The sequence below is a fragment of the Diceros bicornis genome, chromosome 35 (genome assembly GCF_020826845.1).
Source record: "Diceros bicornis minor isolate mBicDic1 chromosome 35, mDicBic1.mat.cur, whole genome shotgun sequence".
In the NCBI taxonomy this organism is placed as follows: Eukaryota; Metazoa; Chordata; class Mammalia; order Perissodactyla; family Rhinocerotidae; genus Diceros; species Diceros bicornis.
Window position 1 is genome coordinate 6314215 of NC_080774.1, and position 24822 is coordinate 6339036.

Here is a 24822-nt window from a genome sequence, read left to right on the forward strand (position 1 = left end):
GTAAGCAGTTTAGGCTTTTCGGGCAGACGGTCTCTGCTGCAATTGCTCAGCTGCGCCGTGGACGATAAATAGACGGGCGGACGTGACCGTGCCCCAGAGCAAGTGTGTGAACGACATCGGGTGGCGGGCCCGTGCCGCCGTGTCCCCCCGGTCTGAAAGCTCGTCTGGGGCCCTTGCTTGCCTGGTGCTGGGCAAGTGTCGCAGGGTTCCCAGCGCCGGGACTCAGAAGCTCCCTGGGATCCCAGGGGCCGCCGAGAGCCCCCAGCCCACCCCCCAAGATACACACCTGTGCTGAGCAGATCGTCAGGGGGCTCCAAGCGGTGCCCAGCCCGCAGACCGGGGGGGGCTTCCATCACAGACCCCGCCCCTGCCCGAGGCCAGCTCTGTGGGCACGGGGAGGCCTGTCTGAGCAGGGGCGGTGGGGCTGTGAGTTCCCGCGGGCTGGCCGAGCATGGCTGACCGCCCCTCCCCGTCCCCTCGGCAGAGAAGCCCGTGTTCTTCCCGACCTTTGCGGCCGAGGGCCAGAAGCTGCCCGCCGAGCCCCCGTGCTGGACGTCGGGCCTGCCCTTCCCCGTGCCCCCTCGTGAGGTGATCAAGGCCTCCCCGCACGCCCCCGACCCCTCGGCCTTCTCCTACGCCCCACCCGGTGAGTAGCTCGGCCTGATTGCGGGCTGCTCAGCTGCCATGCTGAGTCAGTCAGCGCACAGTCATTGGGCACCGACTGTTTGCACTGGCTCAGAACTGCGTGCAAAAGGATCTTAGAGTCTGATGGGACCCAGTGGGAGGGATGGTCTGCTCGGTGGGATTGTTGAGATTTGAGAAATCTGCAGAACTGGGATCAAAGCAACTGGCAGTAGGGAGTCATAGGAGGTGCTTGAGCTGGTGAGGGGCTGGCTTAGGGTGGGAGCTCTGTCTTCCACCAGTGACTTAGAGCTAGAGAACAGGCAGGTGAGAGAAAAGCCCGGGGAGGTGGGGTGGGGCTGCTTTGGTTGACAGATAGTCAGGCTGGGTTGAAATCTTTCTGGGTTCTCCAGTCTGGCTGGGCACCACCAGCAATAGGAGTGGCTTAGCCAGGGGCTGAGAATGGACTGTGGTGTCAGCAAAGGCCGCCCTAAGCAGAGCTGATCCTGCAGGATGAGTGGGCCACGTGAGCCAGCAGAAGAACAGGGAAAGACATGCCAGGCAGAGGGACAGCATGTGCAAAGGTCCAGAGGCAGGAAAGAGGTGACGTTTGAGAAACTGAATCAGGCTGCCACGGTGGAAGCCTGGTGCCCAGTGGGCCTAGGGAGACCGCGAGCGCCTGGTCAAGTGAACCTGAAAGCCATGTTGGGGGTTAAGCCGTGACCCCAAGGGCAGTGGGGGGCCATGGAAGGTTTCCCACAGGGGGAGACTTTTCAGGAAGATCCCTTTGGTTCTCATGAGGGGAATGGACTATTAGGGAGTAAAGTGGGCATGGGGACACCAGTTAAGGGTGTGCCGGGGCCCGGGTGGAGGGAGCCTGCCCTGGGGTTGTGGTGTCTGAACCAAGGCCACGGGTGGCTCATCGGGACAGAGACAGAGACAGGAGGGGCAGCAAGGGCGCGTGTGGACGGGCATGCCCTGGCGGGCCTGGGGAGAGGTGGGGGCGCCCCGGGGGTCTGTCCGGCGGGACATGACCACTCCTGGGGCCCTGTGATGGACGGACATGTGTCCTTACAGGCCATCCGCTGCCCCTGGGCCTCCACGACAGCGCCCGGCCCGTGCTGCCCCGGCCTCCCGCCATCTCCAACCCACCGCCCCTCATCTCCTCCACCAAGCACCCCAGCGTCCTCGAGAGGCAGATGGGTGCCATCGCCCAGGTGAGGCGGGAGGGTGGCCCCGGGAGCAGCCCCTTCCTCTCTCGGGGCTCTGTCTTTCCATCTGCAAAGTGGGGGCATTGGGACCACTGATGTCTGGGGGGGCGGGGTCGTCTCCATTCACAGCAGTGCTGGGGTCCCCGCTGGCTGGAGCCTGCTCCAGGCACTCGGGCCCTTGGGAGGTCACCCCGTGGGGCAGTCAAGAGCTTGGGCTCTGCAGCCAGGCTGAGTGGCCTTGGGCAAGTTACATACCTCTCTGTGCTTCGGTTTCCCCTCTGTGAAAGGGCAGATCGAATGCACTAGACACACAGCAGCCGGCAAATGGTGAGCCCAGGGCCGTGGCCGTCTGCCTCTCTCCTCCCTGACCGGCCCCCGTGCGGTGCAGGGCAGGGCCAGCGTCCACTTTGCCCAGAGCGCTGGCGTGGCCATCCTCTTTAGACCGTGCCAGGTGACAGTGGCCGCTTCGCGGGTGAGGAGACCAAGGCTCTTTAAATCAGTGACTTGTCCACAGTCACTCAGCGGGGCAGCAGGGCGGAGGCCCAAGCCCCAGGCCTCGCTGGCCTGCGTGTGATCTCAAGGTTCCTTTCCCCTCAGGCCCTTGTGGGGGAGTTGGGTGCTCTGGCTGGACTGGGCGTGTGGTGGAGGGACCGGGGGGGGGGCCCTGTGACCCCACGACCTCTGCCCCCACAGGGAATGTCTGTGCAGCTCCACGTCCCGTACTCAGAGCACGCCAAGGCCCCCGTGGGCCCCGTCACCATGGGGCTGCCCCTCGCCGTGGACCCCAGGAAGCTAGGTGAGGATCTGGGGTCCCCCACATGGATGACCCAGCCTGGCTGCTTCTGTCTGTGTTGGGGGTTGAGGGAGGGCAGCTTGGCCCGTGGACTCCGGCCCAAATGTCGAGGGAGAGTGGCCCTCTGAAGCCCCTTGCCAGGGCTGGGCCTGAGCCCTGGGGGGCGGGCGGGCAGCCCTGTGCATCCCTGCCCCAGTGGCGCGGCTCACGCTCTCGCTCATCCCCAGCGCCCTTCAGCGGAGTGAAGCAGGAGCAGCTGTCCCCACGGGGCCAGGCTGGGCCACCGGAGAGCCTGGGGGTGCCCGCGGCCCAGGAGACATCCGTGCTGAGAGGTGAGGGCCCGGGGTGGGTGGGAGGCCCGGAGTCTGCCCCCGTCCCCAGCGGTGCCTCTCCACTCCTTGGAGGGTCAAAGCAGGAACAGGACCTTTTATCCAAAACCTGCTGAGAAGGGGCGGCGGGGCCTCTGCGTTGAGACGCCAACGGGGACTCACTGGTCACAATTCGGCTGGCTCTCGGGACCGGGGCTGGAGAAGGGCTGCAGACACTGCGTAAGCCCCCATGTCTCGTGTCTTCCAGGGACGTCCCTGGGCTCGGTGCCCGGAGGAAGCATCACCAAGGGCATCCCCAGCACGCGGGTGCCTTCTGAGAGCCCCATCACCTACCGCGGCTCCATCACCCACGTAGGTGTCCTGGGGGCGCTGGGAGGGACCGAGGTGCCCCTCCAGCTGTGGCCCTGACGGTGGGTGGAGCAGCGGGCCAGCGTCTGTTCCCTCTGGCGTGTGGGGGACCTTGTCCACTGGGAGCCAGTGCTTAGTGCTGAGTAGAGCAGCTCGCAGCCCCAGGGAGCTGGCGTGGTAGCGAAAGGAAGCGGGCCAGAGCATGCACACAGTTAGAAGCTGAGATGAGTTCAGAGCATCTGGTGCCTCCAATTGAGTAAAATACGGAGACTGAGCATGCCTGGGGCTGCCGAGGCCGTGTAGACAGGCAAGTCGGGGAGACCTCCCGGGGGTCTGAGCCCTGCAGGAATCTCAGGGAACAGCATTTTGGGCCCAGGGAACAGCATGTGCAAAGGCCGAGAGGTGGGAGGGTCCGTGGCATTGCAGGGACCAGCAGGGGGGCCATGGTACCTGGAGAGGAGAGCAGGAGGCGTTCAGGTCAGCGAGGTGGTGGGAGCAGCGAGAGAGTTCGCACGCCCCTGCCCCCCACCGAGCCCGGGCTGCCTTCAGGGGGTCCGTGGTCAGGCGCTTCTGCGCCTGAGCTGAGCCTGCCCTGGCCGCCGCTCCTTGCGTGCTGTCAGACCCTCCCTTTCTGTGACTTGAGCCCCAGATGAGGGAGGTTTCCTTGCGTGCCAACCTTGACCCTGTGGCTTTGGCAGGCCGAGGGCTGCAATCAGGCGCGCCAGCCTCCTTCGGCTCCGCAGAGGGGGGTGCTGGGATTGGCTAGCGAGTCTGCCCATCCAGGGGTCTGCAGAGGGGCTGTCCGCATGCCCCACGAGTCAGGGATGGGGCTCGGGTCTCTGCCTGACCGAGGTCGGGGCTCCCGGTGCGTCCGGGACCCGTTTAACTCTCTCCTCCCTGGCCGGTGGAATGCAGAGGGTGGCCCCACCACCTCCTGGGGTCCGGAGCGCCCGGGCTTTCTTTTCTTCCCCTTCCACCCGCCACAGACAAGACACTTCACATCGGTGCAGCGTCTGTGCTATTGGCCCATTTTACAGATGAGACTGAAGCTCAGAGATTAAAACTAAGGCCATGTAGCTAGTAAGCAGGGGACCGAGGGTTTTGTGCCTAGCTGTGTCTGGCTCTAGAATGGGGAGCCGGAGCACACACGTGTGCATGCACAGATGTACACGCACAGACGTGCACGCACACAGACACACACTCATAGGGACACACACGCACACAGTAGTGGTGACAATTGAGGCTGCACAGTGAGGTGTTTCTGACTCGGGCGGCCTCGGATCACACCACAGAGGAGGCCCGTCAGGCTCCATGTTTCTCCAAAACCTGTAGGTTCTGAAATCGTGAGCTTTCAAGGGCGGCTTCTCTGAGTGCTGAGAGCAGGGATGGGGCAAAGCCAGGCCGTGGGCACAGAGTCTCGAGTCCACACATGCACTGAAGTGGGGGCTGACTCAGTTTCCCCTGTGGTAAAAGAATTCCTTGCAGTTTCATTCTCACGGAGTCGTTTGGGATTAAAGGTTGACATCTGACGTTCCTGAGCCTGTCTGCCCCAGTTTCCTGGTGGCCGTGACCCGAGCCATTGGTCAATCACACCCCTTTGTTGCTGGCAGAGAGTGGCAGCTGCCAAGATGTGTGAGCACCAGACTTTCCCATAGCCTTGCGGCCCAGATGTGATGAAATCTATGTGGTCACCACACACACACACACAGGCACGCACACGGGCACACACGGGCATCCATTAACGCAGTGGGTGCCGGCAGGCAGGGACCCCACATCCCACCGGAGGCTCACGGGACATGGCCATCTGTCCTAGGGGCTCCCGCCAACCTTCAGGGTGAAGATCGCTGGGCAGCCCCAATAGCTGCAGGCTCTGGGCCGTGAAGAGGCCGCAGGCGGAGAATCTCCCATTCCCAGGAGTTTGGACATACTGTCCCGACGTTCAGGGGCCGCCAGCCTCGCTGGGTTTCTGTCCTCTGTTCATGGCCCAGGGAACGCGCCCCAGGCAGGATGCTGCCCAGTGGCTGTCTCCTCTCTGCTTGAATACGTCCCCCACGGGGAGCTCACCTTGCTAAGGCAGTAGTTCTTGACTGAGCGATTTTGCCTCGCAGGGGACCCTGGGCAGCGTCTCGGGACATTTGTTGACTGTCATGTCTTGGGGGCGCGGTTCGGGGAAGCACAGCGCACTGCTGGCCTCTAGTGGGTAGAGGCTGGGGTGCCACTAAATGTCCTGTGCCGTCCAGGACGGCCCCCCGCCAGGGAGGGTCGTCCGGCCCCTCATGTCAGTGCCGAGGGTGAGACCCCCGGGTTGGAGCCAGGGGTTCTGGTGTCCTGCCCTGGTGTGATCCCCATGCTGTTTTGGGAAACCAAAGTGCAGGACACACCGAAGTCACAGGCCCAGCACGGACGGAAATCCCGCGTGCCCGCCGCTGACTGGCTGACTGAGCGTCACAGCTCTGGGGAGTGAAACCGGGTGGTACAGGTGGGAACACAGGCTCGGGGCCAGGCTGCCTGCGTTCCAGTCCCAGCTCTGCCCCCATTAGCCACGTGATCCTGGGCTAAGTCGCCTAACCCCTTGGTGCCTCAGTTTCCCCATTTGAAATAGGCATAGTAATAGTGCCAGCCGTGGGGTCGTCTCTAGGGTTGAATGGGTCGATACATAGAAAGTGCTCAGCATAGTGTCAGTTACGTAGTAGACGCTTGAATAGTGCTCCTTACTGTTAACGTTACTGGTGTTGTTTTGTTCTCTGTGGTTCTTTTCTGGCGGCTGTGCCTCCCCTTTTGAAGCAGCACATGTGTGCACACATGTGCACTGGTGGACACAGCACTGAACACATGTGTGCCTGTGCGGATTTGGAGGGCACATGTGTACACATGCTGGATCATGCCCATGCCATGTCTGGCGAGCGTGAGGGGTCCGCAGCCTCGGTGTGCTAGGTGCTCACCCCCCCTACCCTGCGCCCCCAGGGCACTCCGGCCGACGTCCTGTACAAGGGCACCATCACCAGGATCCTTGGCGAGGACAGCCCAAGCCGCCTGGAGCGCAGCCGGGAGGACGGCCTGCCCAAGGGCCACGTCATCTACGAGGGCAAGAAGGGGCACGTGCTGTCCTATGAGGGTGAGTTGTGTCGTGGGCCACTTCAGGGATGGGCGGGACCTCCTTCCCTTCGAGGGGATCTTTGATGCCCAGGGGAGAATCTAGAGTTGAGAGAACTGATGGGGGCCTGGAGGGAGGTTGGTCATCGGTCACTTGGTATTTACTGGGAGCTGACCGTGTGCCGGGGGCTGAGGACAGCAGGTGAGGTCCCCCTCAGAGAGCTCCCGGGGCGCCCACGTGAGATGCAAATAGGAAGTCGCCTTGTTGATTTTGCGTCCTGGAAGCCTGCCCATCCATTGTGGCGCGTCACCAAACCCCAGCTGTGGTGCTTCTGGAGTCAAGAGAGGAGGAGGGTCCAGGGGGCCGGCCCGGTGGCGCAGCGGTTAATTGCACACGCTCCGCTGCAGCGGCCCAGGGTTCGCAGGTTTGAATCCCAGGCGCGCACCGACGAACTGCTTGTCAGGCCATGCTGTGGCGGCGTCCCATATAAAGTAGAGGAAGATGAGCACGGATGTTAGCTCAGGGCCAGTCTTCCTCAGCAAAAAGAGGAGGATTGGCAACAGATGTTAGCTCAGGGCTGATCTTCCTCACAAAAAAAAAGAGAGAGGAGGATCCAGAAAGACGTGGTCGGGGTTAGAGGGCAGCCAGATGTCTTTGGAAAACGACTGGGGGAGCTGGTGGCCCTCCTGTTACCCTCGAGTGGTTGAGAGCCAGGGTGGAGGCTTTGATTCACATTTTCCAGATGAAGCTGATGTACGTGACATCCAGGCCGCCCTCCGGCCTCTCGAGAGGAGGAGGCCTGGGACGGGGGGAGGGAGGCAGGGCTGGGTGACACTGGGAGGCACCGTCAGAGAGGTGGTGACACCCCCGTCCCTGCAGGTACGTGAGCCAGCCGCAGGTGAGGCTTGGCCTTGGCTGCCTCCCACTTCTGCCCGGTTCTTTATGATTTAGGAAACAGACTTGTGGCCAGCCTTGCTAGAAGCACAGTGGGGAAACTGAGGCCCAGAGAGCAGAAGCCCAGGCCCACACCCCAGGCCTCCAGCCCAGCATGCTTCCAGCAGATGCTGTGCTGTCTAGTTGACCACGTGGGTGGCCACGAAGGGCTGATGACCAGAATGACCCTCCACCCACCTTGCACCCCAGGCCCCCGCTTCTGTGCTCCCCACCCTCTCCTTTCCTGGGCTCTGGGCTCCGCACCGAGGAGCCCTGCATGGAAGGGGTTAAGGGAGTGAAGAGCTGGGACGTGATTTCCTGGTAGCCTGGGCACCCGGGGGTGTGCAGTAACAGCTGCTAGTGGGCGCCCCTCTCGGCGGCCGGCAGCACCCGCACCCTAGGTTGCTTCTCTTCTGGCGAGCGAGCGGCTTTTCCTCTGCATCCACCCGGCCTGTGCCCGCCTGCCCTCCCCCCTGCCCCGTTCCTGGAAGTGGAGGGGGACCATGTGGCTTAGGCACAGGCCTCTCTCTGCTGCCAAGTGGGGGACAGTCAGGGCCAGGCCATCACCTGCATCTTGGGGCCAGCCTCGGTCCCGGCTGAGTGCCCGGGGGACAGCAGGGGCCCTGGGAGGGGCTGATGGAGGGGCCAGCAGTCGGGGTGTTGTGGGCAGAGAGAGCACTGGGTGGAGTCTCACCTCGGGCCCCAGACCAGTTCTTGAGCCTCTGCAGGCGTTAAGTTTATCATCTGCAAAATGGGTTTCAATCAGGGCTTTTAATTTCTCATGTGCGTCCTGGGCCAAATGACTGACGAGGGCGGCTGGCCGGTGGGTGTGGGGCAGTAGGGAGTAGGGAGAACTGTGGCAGCCTGAGAGCAACTGTCGCGTCTCCAAGGGCACCTGCCACTGTGTCCCCCAGCAGCTGAACGTCGCCCTGTGTGAATGTGAGCCTGCCAGCCAGACACCTCATCTCCCCATTTTTGTCTGAAGTCTTCCAGTGCTGAAACATCAGCAGTTAATTTTGCAAATCTGTAGAGAGCAACACGACGCGTCCGCAGGCTGCTGGTGGCAGCCTCTGAGTTCAGGCTGGTGCTCTGAGGGTCCGTGATGTACAGGGAGCGAGGGACCCTGTTATCTCCGGGGGGCAGGCCCACGGCTCCGGGCTGATGCCCCTGGACGCAGCCGCCCTGGGAGGGAGAGCCCCGAGGAGCCCCCGCCAGACGGGCGAGATGGAGCCTTTGCCCCCTGGGGCCTGTCAGGCAGCCAGCGAGCCCAGCCTGCGGTCGCTGACCCTCCGGACTCCTGGCTTGATGAGGCCACCTCTGCCACCACGATACCCCTCGTCCCCTCCCTCCCTTCCCAGACACACTCTCCCCAGGCACCTTGTAGTGCACATACGTATGTATACACGCATGTGGACATAGGCACATGCGCACACACACTCACGCATGTGTACACACTCGCAGAGACCCACGTTGACACACAAATGGTCATGCATCCCCAGCGTGTTCACACTGTGTGTGCATCTTTGCTCACACGCGTGTGAGGGCACATGCTCGTATCAATGTGTCACACCGGCGTGTAGGTGTGTGTGCACAGACTCACGTTCCCTTGTGTGGTCACAGGCACATGCTTACTCATCAACAACAGCTTGGCGGGTTGGGGTTCAGGTGGGGGAACCTTGCCGGCCTCTCCCATCCGTGTCAGTCCCCTGGGACAGTCCCCCAGGCCAGCTGAGAGACTGGCTGGGGGGCTGGTGGTCAGGCCTGGCTGGACCGCAGGCCACAGGTTCCCTCGGCCGGGATCAGTGGGCTCCTGTGCCGGGTCTGCATGCGAGCCCTTGTTGGCTCCAGTCGCTGGTCCCGGCCAGGTGGCCGGTCCTGGGCCCCGTGCACACAGCCCCCGGGGCCAGCCCCTCACCGGGAGCGTGGTCTGGTTTCCAGGTGGCATGTCTGTGTCCCAGTGCTCCAAGGAGGATGGCAGGAGCAGCTCAGGACCACCCCACGAGGCGGCTGCCACGAAGCGCACCTACGACATGATGGAGGGCCGCGTCGGCAGGGCCGTCTCCTCCACCAGCATCGAAGGTGGGTGCCCCGCCCAGTCCCCCTGCTCCCGTGGACACAGAAATGCGAGGGGGCCGAGGACCTGCCTGGGGCGTCCCTGCTCCCTGGGTGACGGCCGTGGACAGCACCCCCTGGGGGGAGGTGGTGTGGTGGTTTCCCTATTTCACAGAGAGGGAAACTGAGGCTGGAGTTTTCTGAGGCTCAGTCTGGAAGCAACACAGGCCCCAGAGAGGGGACGCTTGCGTGCTGGGTCCTGTGCCACCACCAGTATCATCATGGGGACTGTTGTCAGGGCCCGAAGGGACCCACTGCCGGGAGGTGGCTGTGGGCCCTGGCCCCGTCACTGCCCAGGGCTGGCCCAGGGACCCACGCAGTGACGCTCTTGCCCTCCGCCAGGGCTCATGGGCCGCGCCATCCCGCCCGAGCGACACAGCCCCCACCACCTCAAGGAGCAGCACCACATCCGAGGCTCCATCACGCAAGGTACCACCCGCCCTCTCTCCCCGCGGCGCCCCCAGTGCACTCGCAGTCCAGGCGTGGGGGAGACGTCCCAGAGCGCCACGGGAACTCAGGACACGTGCACAGAACGGCGTGTAACATGCGTGTGCACAACAGGGACACGCACGGTTGAAACACAGAGCAAGAGCATTTCTTAGTTATTTGAAAGAAAGTACCACCCATCCCCGTTCTGCCTTGTAGGGATCATTTATTGAGCACCTACTGTGTGCTTGGCGCTAAGCCAAGCACTGCTTGTGTTATCTGGTGGAACGGTCTTGGTGAGGAAGGGACAACTGGTAGGGGGGTTCAGAGGTCAGATAACTCGCCCAGGTTCTCTCGGCTGGTCAGTGGCGAGCTGGGTGCTGTGAGCCCCGCGTTATCTCACTGAGTGTCCGTGACTTGGCGACAAGTTTCAGTTAGTATTCCCTTTTGTATATGAAGACACCGAGGCTCAGAGAGGGCGAGTCATGTACTCAGGGTCACACAGCAAGTGAGGATTGAACCCAGGTGTCTGGCCCCAGAATCCGTGGGTGCGGAGGCCCCAGGTTAGGATGGCTGAGGTGGGTGCGGATGCGAGGTCGGCGCCCGTTCCCCTGGCAGGGATCCCGCGGTCCTACGTGGAGGCCCAGGAAGACTACCTGCGGCGCGATGCCAAGGTCCTGAAGCGTGAGAGCACGCCCCCGCCCCCGCCGCCCCCGCGGGACCTGGCCGAGGCCTACAAGGCCCGGCCCCTGGAGGCCCTGGGCCCCCTGAAGTTGAAGGCGGCCCACGAGGGCCTGGTGGCGACGGTGAAGGAGGCCGGCCGCTCCATCCACGAGATCCCCCGCGAGGAGCTGCGGCGCACGCCCGAGCTGCCCCTGGCCCCGCGGCCGCTCAAGGAGGGCTCCATCACGCAGGTGCGGGCGCGGGGCCGGGCCAAGATCGGACGGGGGCCGGGCGCTGTTGGGCACTGCCCTGGCCTCTACCAGTGGGGAAACTGAGGCCCAAGATCACACAGCCGCTGGTTACTGGGCGTTCGTCGCGTACGTTCCAGGTTCCACGCTAAGGGCTTATATCCATGACCTCGTTTAATTGTACTTACAGTCCTGAGGTTCATACCCATTATCCCCGTTCTTCAGGTGGAGAAACTGAGGCCCAGAGAGGCCAAGCAGCTTGTTGAGGCCTCAGAGCTAAACGTATTAATAAGTGGCTGCCGTGGGCTGAACCCTCAGTGTGGTCCAGGCACTGCCTGAGGACTGGGCATCATGACCTGTGTAGCCCTCACGACAGTGCTCTGAAATAGTGCTCTTGTTGTGCCTGTCTTATTGGTGAGTAAACTGAGGTTCAGAGAGGTTAAGTGACTTGCCCAGGGTCACACAGCAAGTAAATGGCAGTTGTGAGTCTCAAATGCAGATGCCCCTAAATCAGTGACATCTTGGCGTCCGCTTCTCCCACCAGCAAGTTGCAGTCCCCAAGGCCCCAGCCCCACAAGAGGCCTGGGCCTGGTAGGGGCAGGTCAGCCCCAACTGCGTGGGGAGCTGGTCGGTGGAAACCTCCTGAGGGCCACTGTCCCCTCACGTGGTCTGAGGTGGCCTCATGGGAACGAGGAAGGAGAGCAGGAGCCACCCCGGGAGGCGTGGCTGTGAGGTGGAAGGACTGGGGGGAGTCCTGGGCGGGGGTCCCAGGAGGGGTCGCATGCGGGTAGAGGCGCACGGCGCCCGGGGAGGAGGCAGAAGCACTGGGAAGGTCATTGAATGCCAGAGACGGGTTTGGCTCTTGGCCTCTGGGTACTTGTGGAGCCATTGGCAAGAGTCTACCAGGGATCCAAGGCCATAATGATTCTAGAATATTCTGTTTTAAAATTAGGGCGTTTCTTCTTCTCATAAAAGTAGTTAAAACATTCCTGGGTAAATGTGGAGTTCTGTGCCTTGTAGAGACACAGGGCCCCACTGTGCCCCGTGTTTCCGTGTCTAAGCGGGGCGGGTCTTCTCCCAGGGCCTCAGCTGTGACCCTGTTTCCTCCGCTGCCCTTTCTGGCCTGAGAGCAGTAAAGCCTCAGCCCCGACCTCTGAGCCTTAAGCCTCAGGCGCTGGATGGGGTTTGCTGCCGACTTTCGTGGCGTGGCTTTGGGTGGGCTGCAGAGGGTCCCAGACTGACCGGAGGAAGGTGTTTGCCCACGTGGGGGTGTCGAGTCTCTTTCCACGAACCCCAGGGACCCACAGAGGGTCCCCCATTTGCTCCAGGAAGGGCTGACCTCTGAACTTTAGGCCCCCTTCTGCAGCTGCAGGTGGCTGTGGGGCAGGGCCAGAGGCCGGGCCATGGCCGGGCAGTGACCCGTGAGCTCGCCGTAGGCCTAGCGGAGCCCTGCGGCCCCGCCCCTCGAGGCGTGCGATGTCGCCCCACTTTATAGCGGAGAAACCGAGGCTCAGCGAGTAATGCAGGTGCTCACGCCCCTCCCCCCCAGGGCACCCCGCTCAAGTACGACGCCGGCGCGGCCTCCGCCAGCTCCAAAAAGCACGACGTGCGCTCCATCATCGGCAGCCCCGGCCGCACCTTCCCGCCCGCGCTGCCCCTGGACGTGATGGCCGACCCCCGGGCGCTGGAACGCGCCTGCTACGAGGAGAACCTGAAGGGCCGGCCCGGGGCCGTCGGCGCCTCAGGGGGCTCCATCACCCGGGGGGCCCCCGTCATCGTGCCTGAGCTGGGCAAGCCGCGGCAGAGCCCCCTCACCTACGAGGACCACGGGGCACCCTTCGCCGGCCACCTGCCACGCGGCTCGCCCGTGACCACGAGGGAGCCCACCCCACGCCTGCAGGAGGGTGCGTGGGGCGTGGGCACCGGGTGGACCCCATCTCGGGAGACGGCCTCACCCTCCATCCGCTCTTAGCTCAGGTTGGGAAGCAGGGGCATCCTTGGGGCCACCCATCCATTCCATCTGCCGGACCCGTGGGTTGTGCTTCCACACTGCACTCAGAATTCCCTCCTCTCCCTGCCCATCCCGGACCACCACAATTTCCCCCCGGCTTCCTCGACTCCCCTCCTGGCCTGCTGTAATCTGCTCCCCAAACGGCAGACAGAATACTTTTTAGAAAAATTTACATCAAATTGTGCCGCTCTCCTGGTTACATCTTTCTAGTGGCTTCCTACTGTGCGTGGAAAAAAAAATCTACCTTGTAGCCATGGCCCTGGGGAGCCTGCAGCATCTGGCCCTGCCTACCTCCCTATCTCGCTGCCGATTCCATTATCCACCCAGGCTCAGCTGGACGGGCTGCCGCTTCTGTTCCTTGACGACACTCAGCTCGGCCTTTGCTCAGGGCCTTTGCACATGCTGTCCCCTCTGCCTGAAATGCCCCCACCTTTCAGGTCTTTACCTACCTGGTTTCTTTTCATCTTTCAGGTCTCTGTTCAATATCACATCCTCGGGGAGGCTTCTCATGACCAGATCCCCCTGTCCTGGTCACATTCTGCCACATTTTAAGATTTTCTTCAGGGCATTTGTTACTCTGAAATTCTTAATTGATGACTAGTTTGTCATCTGTCTCCCGCATTAAATGTCAGCTCCTCAGGGCCGGGATTGTTGTCTGTTTTGTTCACGGGGGTAGACCCAGCCCTTAGATCAGTGCATATAGTAGAGGCTCCATAAATATTTTTTGGTTGATTGGTTGGTTGGGTGAGTGAATAAACAGGGAACAAATGAAAGGAAGAAAGGATGAATTTTTTTAAAGAACTAAAAAAGCAGAAGCAAATGAATGAATGAGTGAATGAGTGAATGAAAGAACAGATGAACTAGAGGCAGATCGGGGGCGAATGGAGGCCTGGACCCGGGATCCCTGAGATCCCACCCTCAGTGGCTTCCTGGGAACACTGGCCAGGCGGCCCCCGCGCTGGGGCTGGGACAGCTGTGTCACGGAGGTCTGACGTTGTCCCCGCTCGGCCCATCCCCGCAGGCAGCCTGTCGTCCAGCAAGGTGTCGCAGGACCGAAAGCTGACGTCGACACCCCGCGAGATTGCCAAGTCCCCGCACAGTGCTGTGCCCGAGCACCACCCCCACCCCATCTCGCCCTACGAACACCTGCTCCGGGGCGTGAGTGGTGTGGACCTGTACCGCGGCCCCATCCCGCTGGCCTTCGACCCCACCTCCATTCCCCGCGGGATACCCCTGGATGCAGGTGATTATCCGGGACCCGTGGAACCCCACAGCAACCGGGTAATGGTGCACACAGTGGGGCTTCATCAGTGTCTACCCGGGGTCTCCTCGGGCATGAAGTAGGCTCTGCTAGATGGGGAAACTGAGGCCCCACTGTGGGGAGACCCCACAGTACAATCAAGTGAACAGTCTAGGTTAGAACAGATTTCTCTTAGGAACCTGAGGGACATGCTGAGTTAAACGTTTCTCGGTGGTTTTCTTTTCCTGCGGCAGTTATCGCTACCTTTAAAATTGCAGATATATTGAATGAGGGCTCGAGTGTGAGCATTCCCCAAACAGACGTGAAAATCTGTTTAAAGGCTGCCCCCCAGGTACTTTAGTGATCTACACTTTGGACGCCGTGTATTTGGGAGACCTTCAATGCAAAGAACGTTATCGCTAAGAGGCACCCCCATGTGTTCTGGGGAGTAAGGGTTTCCTACTTCTAGGCCCAAGTTCTGTTTTGTGGGGTGTTTGGGAGAAGTGATCAGGGTGTGGGGCGGGGGGCGTTGAGACAGGTGGTGTGACGTTCTCTGGCCCGGGTGGGCCAGCCTGACCTCGCTCCCCTTCTCCGGGCAGCTGCTGCCTATTACCTGCCCCGGCACCTGGCCCCCAACCCCACCTACCCGCACCTGTACCCGCCCTACCTCATCCGCGGCTACCCCGACACGGCGGCCCTGGAGAACCGCCAGACCATCATCAACGACTACATCACCTCGCAGCAGATGCACCACAACGCGGCCACCGCCATGGCCCAGCGGGCCGACATGCTGCGCGGCCTCTCCCCCCGCGAGTCCTCGCTGGCTCTCAACTACGCCGCTGGCCCGCGAGGTGGGTGCTGTGGGGTGCTTCCAGGCAAGTGGGCGGGCAGACCACCTCCGTCTGGGATTGGCCACGTTGCTGGTCTGCCCGGGCTTGCTCTGGAGCGCAGAGGACACGCACACGCCGTGCGTGCACACGTGTTCTCGCCGAGGTGTTTAGAGTGTGGGCACCCTGGAGGTCGGGTGGTATGACCGCCCTGAGAGCACACTGGCCTGGCTGGGGGTTAGAGTTGCATGGCCTGGGAGCGTGAGTTTGTGTGTGCTGTGGGCACGAGTGTGCATCCGATAGTCTGTGCATCCTGGATGCATACACAGAGGGCGTGCATGTGCCTGTGTGGACTCTTGGTATACAGGGTCTTACACTATCTGGAATGTCCTTCTGGAACAACCAAGTACTCGTTAGGGTCCAGTTGGAAAAACAGGTTACACTGGGCATTTCACATGGTGGGGATTGAATGCGGGAACCGACTGTAGGGGGCAGAGGCTGACATGGCAGAGAGGCCCCCAGGTATGCAGGGGTGCCGACGAAGGACACGACCACTTCTAGGGCTCGGGAGCAAAAGGGAGGTGGGACCGTGAGAACCTGGCAATCAGGAAAGGGTCCCCCGGGGCCAGTGCTTGGAGCAAGGAGGGAGCGCCTGGCCATGCTGCTGCTCCTGAGGGCGTGCAGTACTCCCCCAGATGGGGCGGTCTGGCTGGCGGGCAGCTAGCCCCTCTCCTCCTGCTGTGGCTACACCGCCTGGCCCCACCTCCTCCTGCAGGCATCATCGACCTGTCCCAAGTGCCACACCTGCCCGTGCTGGTGCCCCCGACACCAGGCACACCCGCCACCGCCATGGACCGCCTCGCCTACCTCCCCACCACTCCCCAGCACTTCAGCAGCCGGCTCAGCGGCTCCCCGCTCTCCCCAGGTAACAGCCCCACCCCCGGCCCGGGTCAGGATCTGGCGTCCTCTGTTTCACCCCAGAAGACAAGTCCCGGCCCTTCCTGAACCCTGGGGCTGAGTCGCAGTCTTTTTGGTTTCCAGGAGGTCCCACTCACTTGACGAAACCCACCGCCGCATCCTCTGCCGAGAGGGAGCGGGACCGAGACCGAGATCGGGAGCGCGAACGGGAGCGCGAGAAGTCCATCCTCACGTCCACCACGACGGTGGAGCATGCGCCCATCTGGAGACCTGGTAGGACATCGGAGACCCTGCCCCGAGCCCCGGGGTTCCTCACGGGCCACGTGAGGACTGCCCCCTCTGACACCACAGCCTGTCGCTAGGTACGGAGCAGAGCAGCAGCGGCGGCGGTGGTGGCGGGAGCGGGGGCAGCAGCCGCCCTGCCTCACACTCGCACTCGCACCAGCACTCGCCCATCTCCCCCCGGACCCAGGACGCCATCCAGCAGAGACCCAGTGTGCTACACAACACGAGCATGAAGGGCATCATCGCCTCTGGGGAGCCCAGCACGCCCACGGTCCTGAGGTGGGCCAGGTTGGCACAAGGGAGGGGACAGGTGGGTGGGTGGGTGTCAATGGTTACAGGTTGGTGGATGGATAGATGTTTGGGTGGGTGGATGCACAAGTGGACCAATGGATTGGGAGATAGACGGGAGGGTAAATGATGGGTAGGTGAGTAGGTAGATGGATGAGTAGGTAAATGGATAAAAGGGAGGTGGGCAGGTGGATGGATGAATAGATGATTGGTGCAAAGGTGGAGGGATGAGTAGATGAGAGGATGGATGTATGGGTGGGTGGGTAGGTAGTTGGGAGGTACATGGATGGGTAGATGGGTGAGGAGGTCTATGGATGGGTGATTGGGTTAAATAGATGGGTAGGTGGATAGATGAATGAATGGATGGGTAGATAAATAGATTATGAGTGGGTAAATAGATGGATGAAAGGTGAGTAGGTAGATGGATATGTGGGTGGTAGTAGATGGATGGGTGGCTGGGCTAGATGAAGGGGTGGGTGGGTGGATGATGAGTAGATAAATGAGTAGGTGGATAGATGACAGTGAGTGCATGGATGGATGGATAGATGATTGGGTCAGATAGGTAGGTGAATGAATAGGTGGATGGAGGTGGATGAATAGATGGCTGAGTGGGTGATTGATGGATGGAGTATGGGTTAGATGGGTGAGTAGGTAGATAGATGGATGGGTAGGTGAATGGGTGGATAAATGATGAGTTGGGTAAATGGATGATGGACTGGGTAGGTGGATCGATAAATAGCTGGATGGGTAGGTAGATGAGTTGGTTAGATGGATGATGGATTGGGTAGATGGATGATGGGTTGGGTAGATGGATGGATGAGTGGGTAGACGGCTGATGGGTTGGGTAGGTGGCTGTTGAGTTGGGTAGATGGATGATGGATTGGACAGATGGATGACTGGTTGGGTAGATGGATGGATGAGTGGGTAGTTGGGTGGGTAGATGGCTGATGGGTTGGGTAGATGGTTGATGGGTTGATGGGTTGGGTAGATGGATGGATGAGTGGGTAGATAGATGATGAGTTGGGTAGATGGATGATGGGTTGGGTAGATGGATGGATGAGTGGGTAGATGGGTGGGTGAGTAGATGATGAGTTGGGTGGATAGATGAGTAGGTGGGTAGGTTGTCAGGTTCAGGGATAGAGTCTGTGGAGAGGAGAGGGGAGATAGAGTGAGGGCTGTGAGTAGAGACTCCTGGTCCCCCCTGGAATTCAGCAGGGCCCTACAGGGAGGAAATGGTGTCCCTGTTTCCTGAACAAAATCTAGAGGTCCCCTTAAGGTGGGAGAGGCTCCACCAGCCCCATATGTGCCCCCTAGAGTCCCCTTCTCTCACCGTGGGCCCAGTCCCCCTCTGGTGACACACCCCCCTCAAGGGCTGTGGGCAGAGCTGCTTAACTGGGGGATGGGGCTTTCCCACTACCCTCCCTGCCCAGGACCTGTTGGGAGGCAGCTGTTTCTTCCTAAATGAAGTTTCCATCCGTACAAGTATCTCCCCATTTGGCTGCTCTAAGTCGTACCCTTCCCCCACCACAATTTCAAATATGGAAAATGACAACACTGTTTCCCAAAAGCATTGGCTTGTTGCCGCTGACTCGGGTACCTAGCAGTTCTGCGAAGCAGAAGCTTGGCTGCTTCGAGCAAGGTCACTGTACACAAGCTTGGGTACAGAAGCCAGGTGTCTCTGCACACCGGCAACGGCCAGTTAGAAACTGTAACAGGAAAACTGAGCCCTTTCCCAGTGGCAGCTGATGAGGAAGGCCCTGAGAGTGAGGGTTAGTGAAAGACGGGGCTTCCACACGGAAACCCTGGGCTTGATGGAGACCACATTGGGTGGAGTCAGGCCAGCTCGTGTCCAAGCCTCAGTGTCCTCATCTACAAAGTGGGTGCAATTACATTTGCCCTGTGAAGATCAAAGTGTACATTCGTGCATTCCCTTTTCCCAGGGGGCGTGTTGGGGGTCTCCTGACCTGCGCTGGGTGTGGGGGACATGGTGATGGTTGATGCAGGCCCTGCCCTCCTGGGGCTATGGGCTAGACCAAGGGAGCAATCAGAGAAAGCTGCCTGGAGGAAGAGGCACGTGATTCTCAAGAGTAGCCAGAGTCGGCCCTGCTGGGGTGGAGAGAGGGCTCCGGGCAGAGGGGACAGCAGTCATCCAGGGAGCCCTGTGTGGTCCCTGGTGGCTGGGCTGGGAGAGCTGGGCCTGCTGCCCTCTCCTCTGACCCCCGTTCCCTTTCCTCATGTGTCCTGAGTATGCCCCGGCTCACAGGCCACTCCTCAGAGACCCCCGACCGCCCTGCCTAGGGGTTTCCTTGCCACTCTCTCCTTTTCGCCCTGAGTTACTGCCTCCGGCAGTCCTACTCCCCCACCCCACACAGGGGTGTAATTTATCTCTTATCGTGTCTGTAGTCTGTTTTCTCAACTAGAACATAAGTTCCTGTCGCGGCCCCAGTGTCTGGAAGAGTACCTGACGCGTCGTAGGTGCTCGATAGAATGTTTCAGAATGATGGAATGAATGAATGAATGAATGAGCGAATGAATGGGGTAGGTAAGGCCCTGCCACACAGGGTCTCCCAGGACCCGGTCAGGAGGGTAGGTCTATTCTGGGAGCTGTGAGGACTCATCAGGGGTCTCGGAGTGCAGGAGTGACCCTGCCGCGGCCTCCTGGGCCCCCAGGAGCCTGAGCCCTCTCTCCTCCCCCAGGTCCACATCCACCTCCTCGCCCGTCCGCCCAGCCGCCACATTCCCAGCCGCCACCCACTGCCCGCTGGGCAGCACCCTTGACGGGGTCTACCCCACCCTCATGGAGCCCGTCCTGCTGTCCAAGGAGGCCCCGCGGGTCGCCCGGCCCGAGCGGCCCCGTGCGGACGCCGGCCACGCCTTCCTCGCCAAGCCCCTGGGCCGCGCGGGGCTGGAGCCCGCCTCGTCCCCCGGCAAGGGCTCCGAGCCCCGGGCCCTGGTGCCCCCCGGCTCCGGCCACGCGGCCATCGCCCGCGCCCCAGCGAAGAGCCTCGCGCCCCACCACGCCGGCCCGGACCCGCCAGCGCCGCCCGCCTCGGCCGCCGACCTGCACCGGGAAAAGACTCAAAGTAAACCCTTTTCCATCCAGGAATTGGAACTTCGTTCTCTGGGTAAGACCACTCTGACAGCGGCCACCTTCATAGACGCGATAATCATGCGTCAAATTGCTCACGATAAAGGGCCGCGAGGAGGTTCGCTGGCCGCCGACTCCCCTCGCGACGGTAAGACTTCCGGCCCCGCGCCCGCCCCCGTCTCGTGGCCTAAAGATATTGCCAGATCTCTGCTTTTTGTTTCTCCCCCGTTTTTCGTTGGTTTTGGTATTTTGTTTTTAAACCCGTCTTCGTCAATTGCACGCTCTGATGACTTCCAGCTGCCGCCCCCCCACCCCGATCTGGGGGCACCCCATCATTTGCACATTGTTTTATGATTTTTTTTTTTTGGATTTTCGCTTTTTTTCCTTTAATGAATGGATCTGTGATTTTGACTTCGATTGCGCCTCCCATCCCCCCGTTGCACCTTCGTTTGGGGAGCAGGGAGCGGGGCTGCAGAGGGGCACAGGCTGGCGCCTCTGCCCACTGCTGTGTGTGGATGAGTTTGGTTTGGAGGCTGCCCGCCCGCCCTCCCACGAGGCAGATGGTGCGGGAGAAGACGGGGAGGGGGAGCACCCCACTGCCCCGGGGAGCTGGGAGCCTGACTCCTGCGTCCTGCCCAGGTCGTGAGAGGTCTTGGGGATGCCCTGGCCCCGTGTCCCCTTGATGAGCCACCACCTCGCGTCCCCGGGGGAAAAGGGGAGTGGAGTCCTCCCACCTCCAGCCCCAGCTCAGGGCTCCTCTTTGCTGGACGCAGGGCTGTGGGGGCCTCTGGAACCCGAGTGTCACCTCCTGCCACACCCCCACTGACCTCACCCCCTCACGGCCCATCACTGCTGCCCCTGCACCCCCTTCCCCAGAGACTCGCCCCCCATGTCTGACTCGCGCCTCTCTCCCCGCAGCCCCCGCCATCTGGGTCTGTCTCTTGGTCCCTCTTCTGGTCGTGGTTCTCCGTCTCTCTTTGTCTCTCTCGGCCTGTCTTCTGTGTGTCCCAGCCTCTGCGTTTTCTATCTTTCTCTCTCCCCTTCTCCCTCCCGCCCTCCCTCCCTCCCCCTCCCCACACAGCCCCCTCTCCCTCCTTTCTCGAGGTGCCCTCACCCCTGGCCGCCAGCACCCGCTGCTTGGGCCGCCCCCGTCTCTCCGTCGGCCCAGCTGCCCCCTCTGGCCTGGGGGATCCAGCCCCCCGGGAGGGCAGGCGGGAGGGGCGGTCCCGCCCCCGCCCGCCCCTGGCTGACGGGCAGCCTCTCCTGCTGTAGGCTACCACGGCGGCAGCTACAGCCCTGACGGGGTGGAGCCCGTCAGCCCCGTGAGCTCGCCCAGCCTGACCCACGACAAGGAGCTCCCCAGGCACCTCGAGGAGCTCGACAAGAGCCCCCTGGAGGGGGGCCTCCGGCACAAGCAGCCAGGTAGGCCCGCCCCACCCCAGCCCTGCGAGGTAGGGGCGGTCGCTGCCCGGCACACAGGTGGGAAGGCCGAGGCACCAGAGGTGCAGGAGTTGGCCGGCCCCATAGCTCAGAGGGCAGCTGGCCCTCGGGACAGGAGGGAAGCCCCAGCCAGGCCCCCGCCTTGCCCGCCCCCCCGCAGCCTGACCCGCTCTGCTCTGCCCGCAGGCCCCGGGAAGCTTGGCGGCGAGGCTGCTCACCTCCCGCACCTGCGGCCGCTGCCTGAGAGCCAGCCCTCGTCCAGCCCGCTGCTCCAGACCGCCCCGGGGGTCAAAGGTCACCAGCGGGTGGTCACCCTGGCACAGCACATCAGTGTAACTACCCCTCCTCTGCCCCTGCTCGTCAGCTCTGCACTGGGCGGGACCAGGCCCCAGGAAGGGACGGTCACACGCAGCCCCTTTGGGGTGGTGGGTAAACTGAGTCTGGTGGGCTGGTCTGGGGATCCGGGGGTTGGCGAGGACAAGCAACGAAGCCACGCCCGGTGTCCTGGAGCCTCCCCTCACCCAGCCGATGGAGGCTCAGGCCCTCGAGCCCGAGATCCGGGTGCCACGTAGGCCAGCTGGTGGAACCCCACCCACCTCTGGCCGAGGCCCCCACCCCATGTGTGCGGGGCCATGGGGGCTGCTGTGGGCAGGCCCAAGGCGTACGGGGAGCCAGGAACCGAGCTGGGTTCTGCCCTCAAGGCTCAGTCTAGCCCTCATCCTATCCGGAAGGTTCTGGTCTGGCTGCCCCCTGACCTGCGCCTCTCCCCTGACCCTTGGCCCGCAGGAGGTCATCACGCAGGACTACACACGGCACCACCCGCAGCAGCTCAACACGCCTGTCCCCCGCCCCCCTGTACTCCTTCCCCGGAGCCAGCTGCCCCGTCCTGGACCTGCGCCGCCCGCCCAGCGACCTCTACCTCCCGCCCCCCGACCACGGCGCTCCAGCCCGTGGCTCCCCCCACAGCGAGGGGGGCAAGAGGTGAGCACGGGAGGTGGGGACCCCTGGCCGGTCAGCCACCGGGAGGCCTTCATCGGGAGGGTTGAGCTCAGCAAGGTGCAGGGCCCGCTGCTGCCGTTGCACAGAGGGGAAACTGAGGCACGGGAGGTGGGGGAGTCTGCTCGAGGTCACGGCGCCAGTGGATAACAGCTGACACTTTATTACACTTGCTGGGTTCTAGACACCAAGCTGAAACCTTGACACACATTAGCCAGGGTTCTCACCCAGCCCCAGGGAGTACAGGCAGCGTCGTCCCCATCTCACAGATGGAACAACTGAGGGTGCAGGCGTGAGCGCACTTGCCCACAGGGACACCACCCACGCGGGGCGGAGCTGGGATGGGAACCAGAGCTCGTGCTTGGAGAGCAGGCACACACTCACCCCTGGTGACCCTGGGGGCCCGGGGTCGGAGAGGAGAGGGGAGAGGAGGCCCTGGCTCAGGTTGAAGGGGGCCGTTCCGGGTGGGGGCTCCGCGTGAGTGAGGCGTAGAGGCAGGAAGACAGCACCCGTCTTTGGGGGATGGGGTACCTGGCATGGGGGTGCAGCAGGGGTCAACGCTGCTGCCCCCGGCCTGTGTTTGCACCGTCCACGAGCTAACGGTGGTTTACGTTTTTAAAGGATTGTAAAAAAAAAAAGGAGACTATACGGCAGAGACCACAGGTGGCCCACCACCCCTAAAACATTTACCATCGGCCCTTTCCAGGAAAAACGTGCTGAGCCCTGGTTAGAGGGAGGCAGGGCTGGGAGTGGGAGTGGAGGGAGAGCTCTGACCACAGCTGGGACCCTCTCTCCACCAAGGTCTCCAGAGCCAAGCAAGACGTCGGCCCTGGGCAGCGGTGAGGATGGTATCGAACCCGTGTCCCCCCCGGAGGGCATGGGAGAGCCCGGGCATCCCCGGAGCGCTATGTACTCGCTGCTGTACCGGGACGGGGAGCAGGCGGAGTCCAGGTACCTCATGGCACACCCGCCGCCCCCCATATTCCCCCATGGCCTCAGCCCACCGCTGTGCAGTTGGGAGGTTGACAAGGGCTTCAGTGTACAGTTGGGAGACCCCAGATGTGCTAAGCAAATGTCACAAACTTGGGGGACCTCGGTGGCAGCTCCGTGCCTCAGGCTGGGGTCTCTGTTGCCGGCACTTGCTGAGGACCTGAGAAGTAACGAGCTAAATGTGCTGGACCAAGCGGGGGCTCAGGGGTGGGGGTGGAGGCGGAGTAAACAGCCAGGCCCACTGGCTTTGGGGAAAGACATGGTCTGAGCCCGCCTCTGGTTCCCGAGGCCCTCTTCAGGGGGTCGGGCTATGGCGGGTAGACGGGTGTGGCCCACCAAGGCAGCTGGGGCTCCCCGGAGACACCCCAAGCCCAAGGGTAGGTGAACTGCAGAGAAGAGTTCGGGAGATATGGTCCCCAAGACACGGGAGATGCAGCTATGGGGTGGGAGAAGCTTGGCTCCGAATTTCTAAGGCAGCTCAGGTGGTGAGCGCCCATCACCAAAGGCGGGCAACTCAGCGCCGGGCGAACTGACCCAGGGTGTCTGATCCTCGCAGCCGAGTGGGCTCCAAATCTCCAGGAAACACCAGCCAGCCGCCGGCCTTCTTCAGCAAGCTGACCGAGAGCAACTCGGCCATGGTCAAATCTAAGAAACAGGAGATCAACAAGAAGCTGAACACCCACAACCGGAGCGAGCCAGAATACAGTAAGGGGCCACAACTGCGGGGAGCTGAGGGCCAGCTCGGCGGCGGAAACCCGCAGGGTGCTCCCCCGAGCCAGGTGGACCCGCTGACCGCCTCCCCCGCCCTTCCCCCCCCCTTCCAGGAACCCCGGGCGTCTCTGTGTGCTGTGGGCACTGACGGGCACAGAATGTGGCACCGGAAGGGTGCCCGGCACGCAGCGGGCCTCTGCTGAGCCCCATACCGGGCACCAGGGATGGGGGTCACACCCGTATAGACCCGTGTGTCCCCATGCACGGTGCTTGTCACATCTGTGATCTTTCCCCCCTTGATATGGTTATTGGACGTAAATCCTTGCTTAGCTCCCCAGCCTTAGCCCAGTGCCGGGCACCCAGCAGCTCCTCGAGAGAGCACACAAGTGGGTGAACGAAGGGGTGAGGGCTCCGTCACAGCCCCTGGCCTCAAGAGCCTCGTTAACTGGGGGAGTTCGGGGCATTGCAGAGGCCTTTCTCCTTTGGGGGCTGGAGTAGCAACCCTGCGGATCTGGCCCGGGCCGGGAACTCTGGAGCCTTGCCAGGCGCAGCCCACGGGCGACCTGGTTAGAAATGCAGAATCTGCCCTGCCCCGGCCTGCCAAATCCTCTGCACTGAACCAGCCCCAGGGGTGCCCCTGCCTAGACCAGCCAGGACAGGTGGGGCAGGTGGTCTGCCAGGACTCGTGAGCCCTAGGTCTCACCCGTCTTGTCACCCCCTCCAGATATTGGCCAGCCCGGGACAGAGATCTTCAACATGCCCGCCATCACCGGAGCAGGTAACCATCCGGCCTGGGCTGCACGGCCACCAGCCCCTCCCCGCCCCCTCTGCCATCACTGCTGTGCCCTGGGGGCGTCAGGCTGGCTGTGTGGGACCTGGAAGGAGATGCGGGGAGCGTGGCCTTGGAGGTCACTGGGCCCCCGCCCCAGCTGTAGTCACGACACCAGGGGGCCTTTCCTAGTTCAAGTGCGTCCCCTCTGGTCTAAACACCCGGCACAGGGACGCAGACTCAACACGGAATCCGGGGAGGAGCCTCTATGTGAAGTTAAATTTCGAGGCCTCCTAGTACATCTGGTATTGTATCAGATGCACACACAACTATTCAGAAACTTCCCCGGCTCATCTGCTGGGTTTCAGATGGAGATTTGAGGGTGTGGACGGGGAGTGGCCTGTGCTGGGTGTCCAGGCTTCACTCAGGGTCCACGTGGGCATTCTTTATGGACACAACCTCAGTTTTACTTGAAAATTCG

The 24822-nt window shown here is 62.1% G+C and overlaps 1 protein-coding gene across 1 annotated transcript in view; it reads left to right on the forward strand.

Annotated features, from left to right (window-relative positions):
- NCOR2 (nuclear receptor corepressor 2) overlaps positions 1 to 24822 on the forward strand; it is a 215602-nt gene that overhangs the window by 185315 nt on the left and 5465 nt on the right. The window contains 23 exon segments of the mRNA XM_058531253.1: positions 485 to 646; positions 1699 to 1838; positions 2526 to 2628; positions 2853 to 2957; positions 3202 to 3305; positions 6267 to 6417; positions 9268 to 9408; positions 9784 to 9870; positions 10486 to 10781; positions 12328 to 12682; positions 13811 to 14032; positions 14629 to 14880; positions 15632 to 15781; positions 15898 to 16047; positions 16137 to 16338; positions 19045 to 19472; positions 20708 to 20857; positions 21062 to 21207; positions 21662 to 21718; positions 21720 to 21856; positions 22673 to 22822; positions 23418 to 23566; positions 24297 to 24350. Coding sequence (XP_058387236.1) covers positions 485 to 646; positions 1699 to 1838; positions 2526 to 2628; positions 2853 to 2957; positions 3202 to 3305; positions 6267 to 6417; positions 9268 to 9408; positions 9784 to 9870; positions 10486 to 10781; positions 12328 to 12682; positions 13811 to 14032; positions 14629 to 14880; positions 15632 to 15781; positions 15898 to 16047; positions 16137 to 16338; positions 19045 to 19472; positions 20708 to 20857; positions 21062 to 21207; positions 21662 to 21718; positions 21720 to 21856; positions 22673 to 22822; positions 23418 to 23566; positions 24297 to 24350 — 3891 coding nt within the window.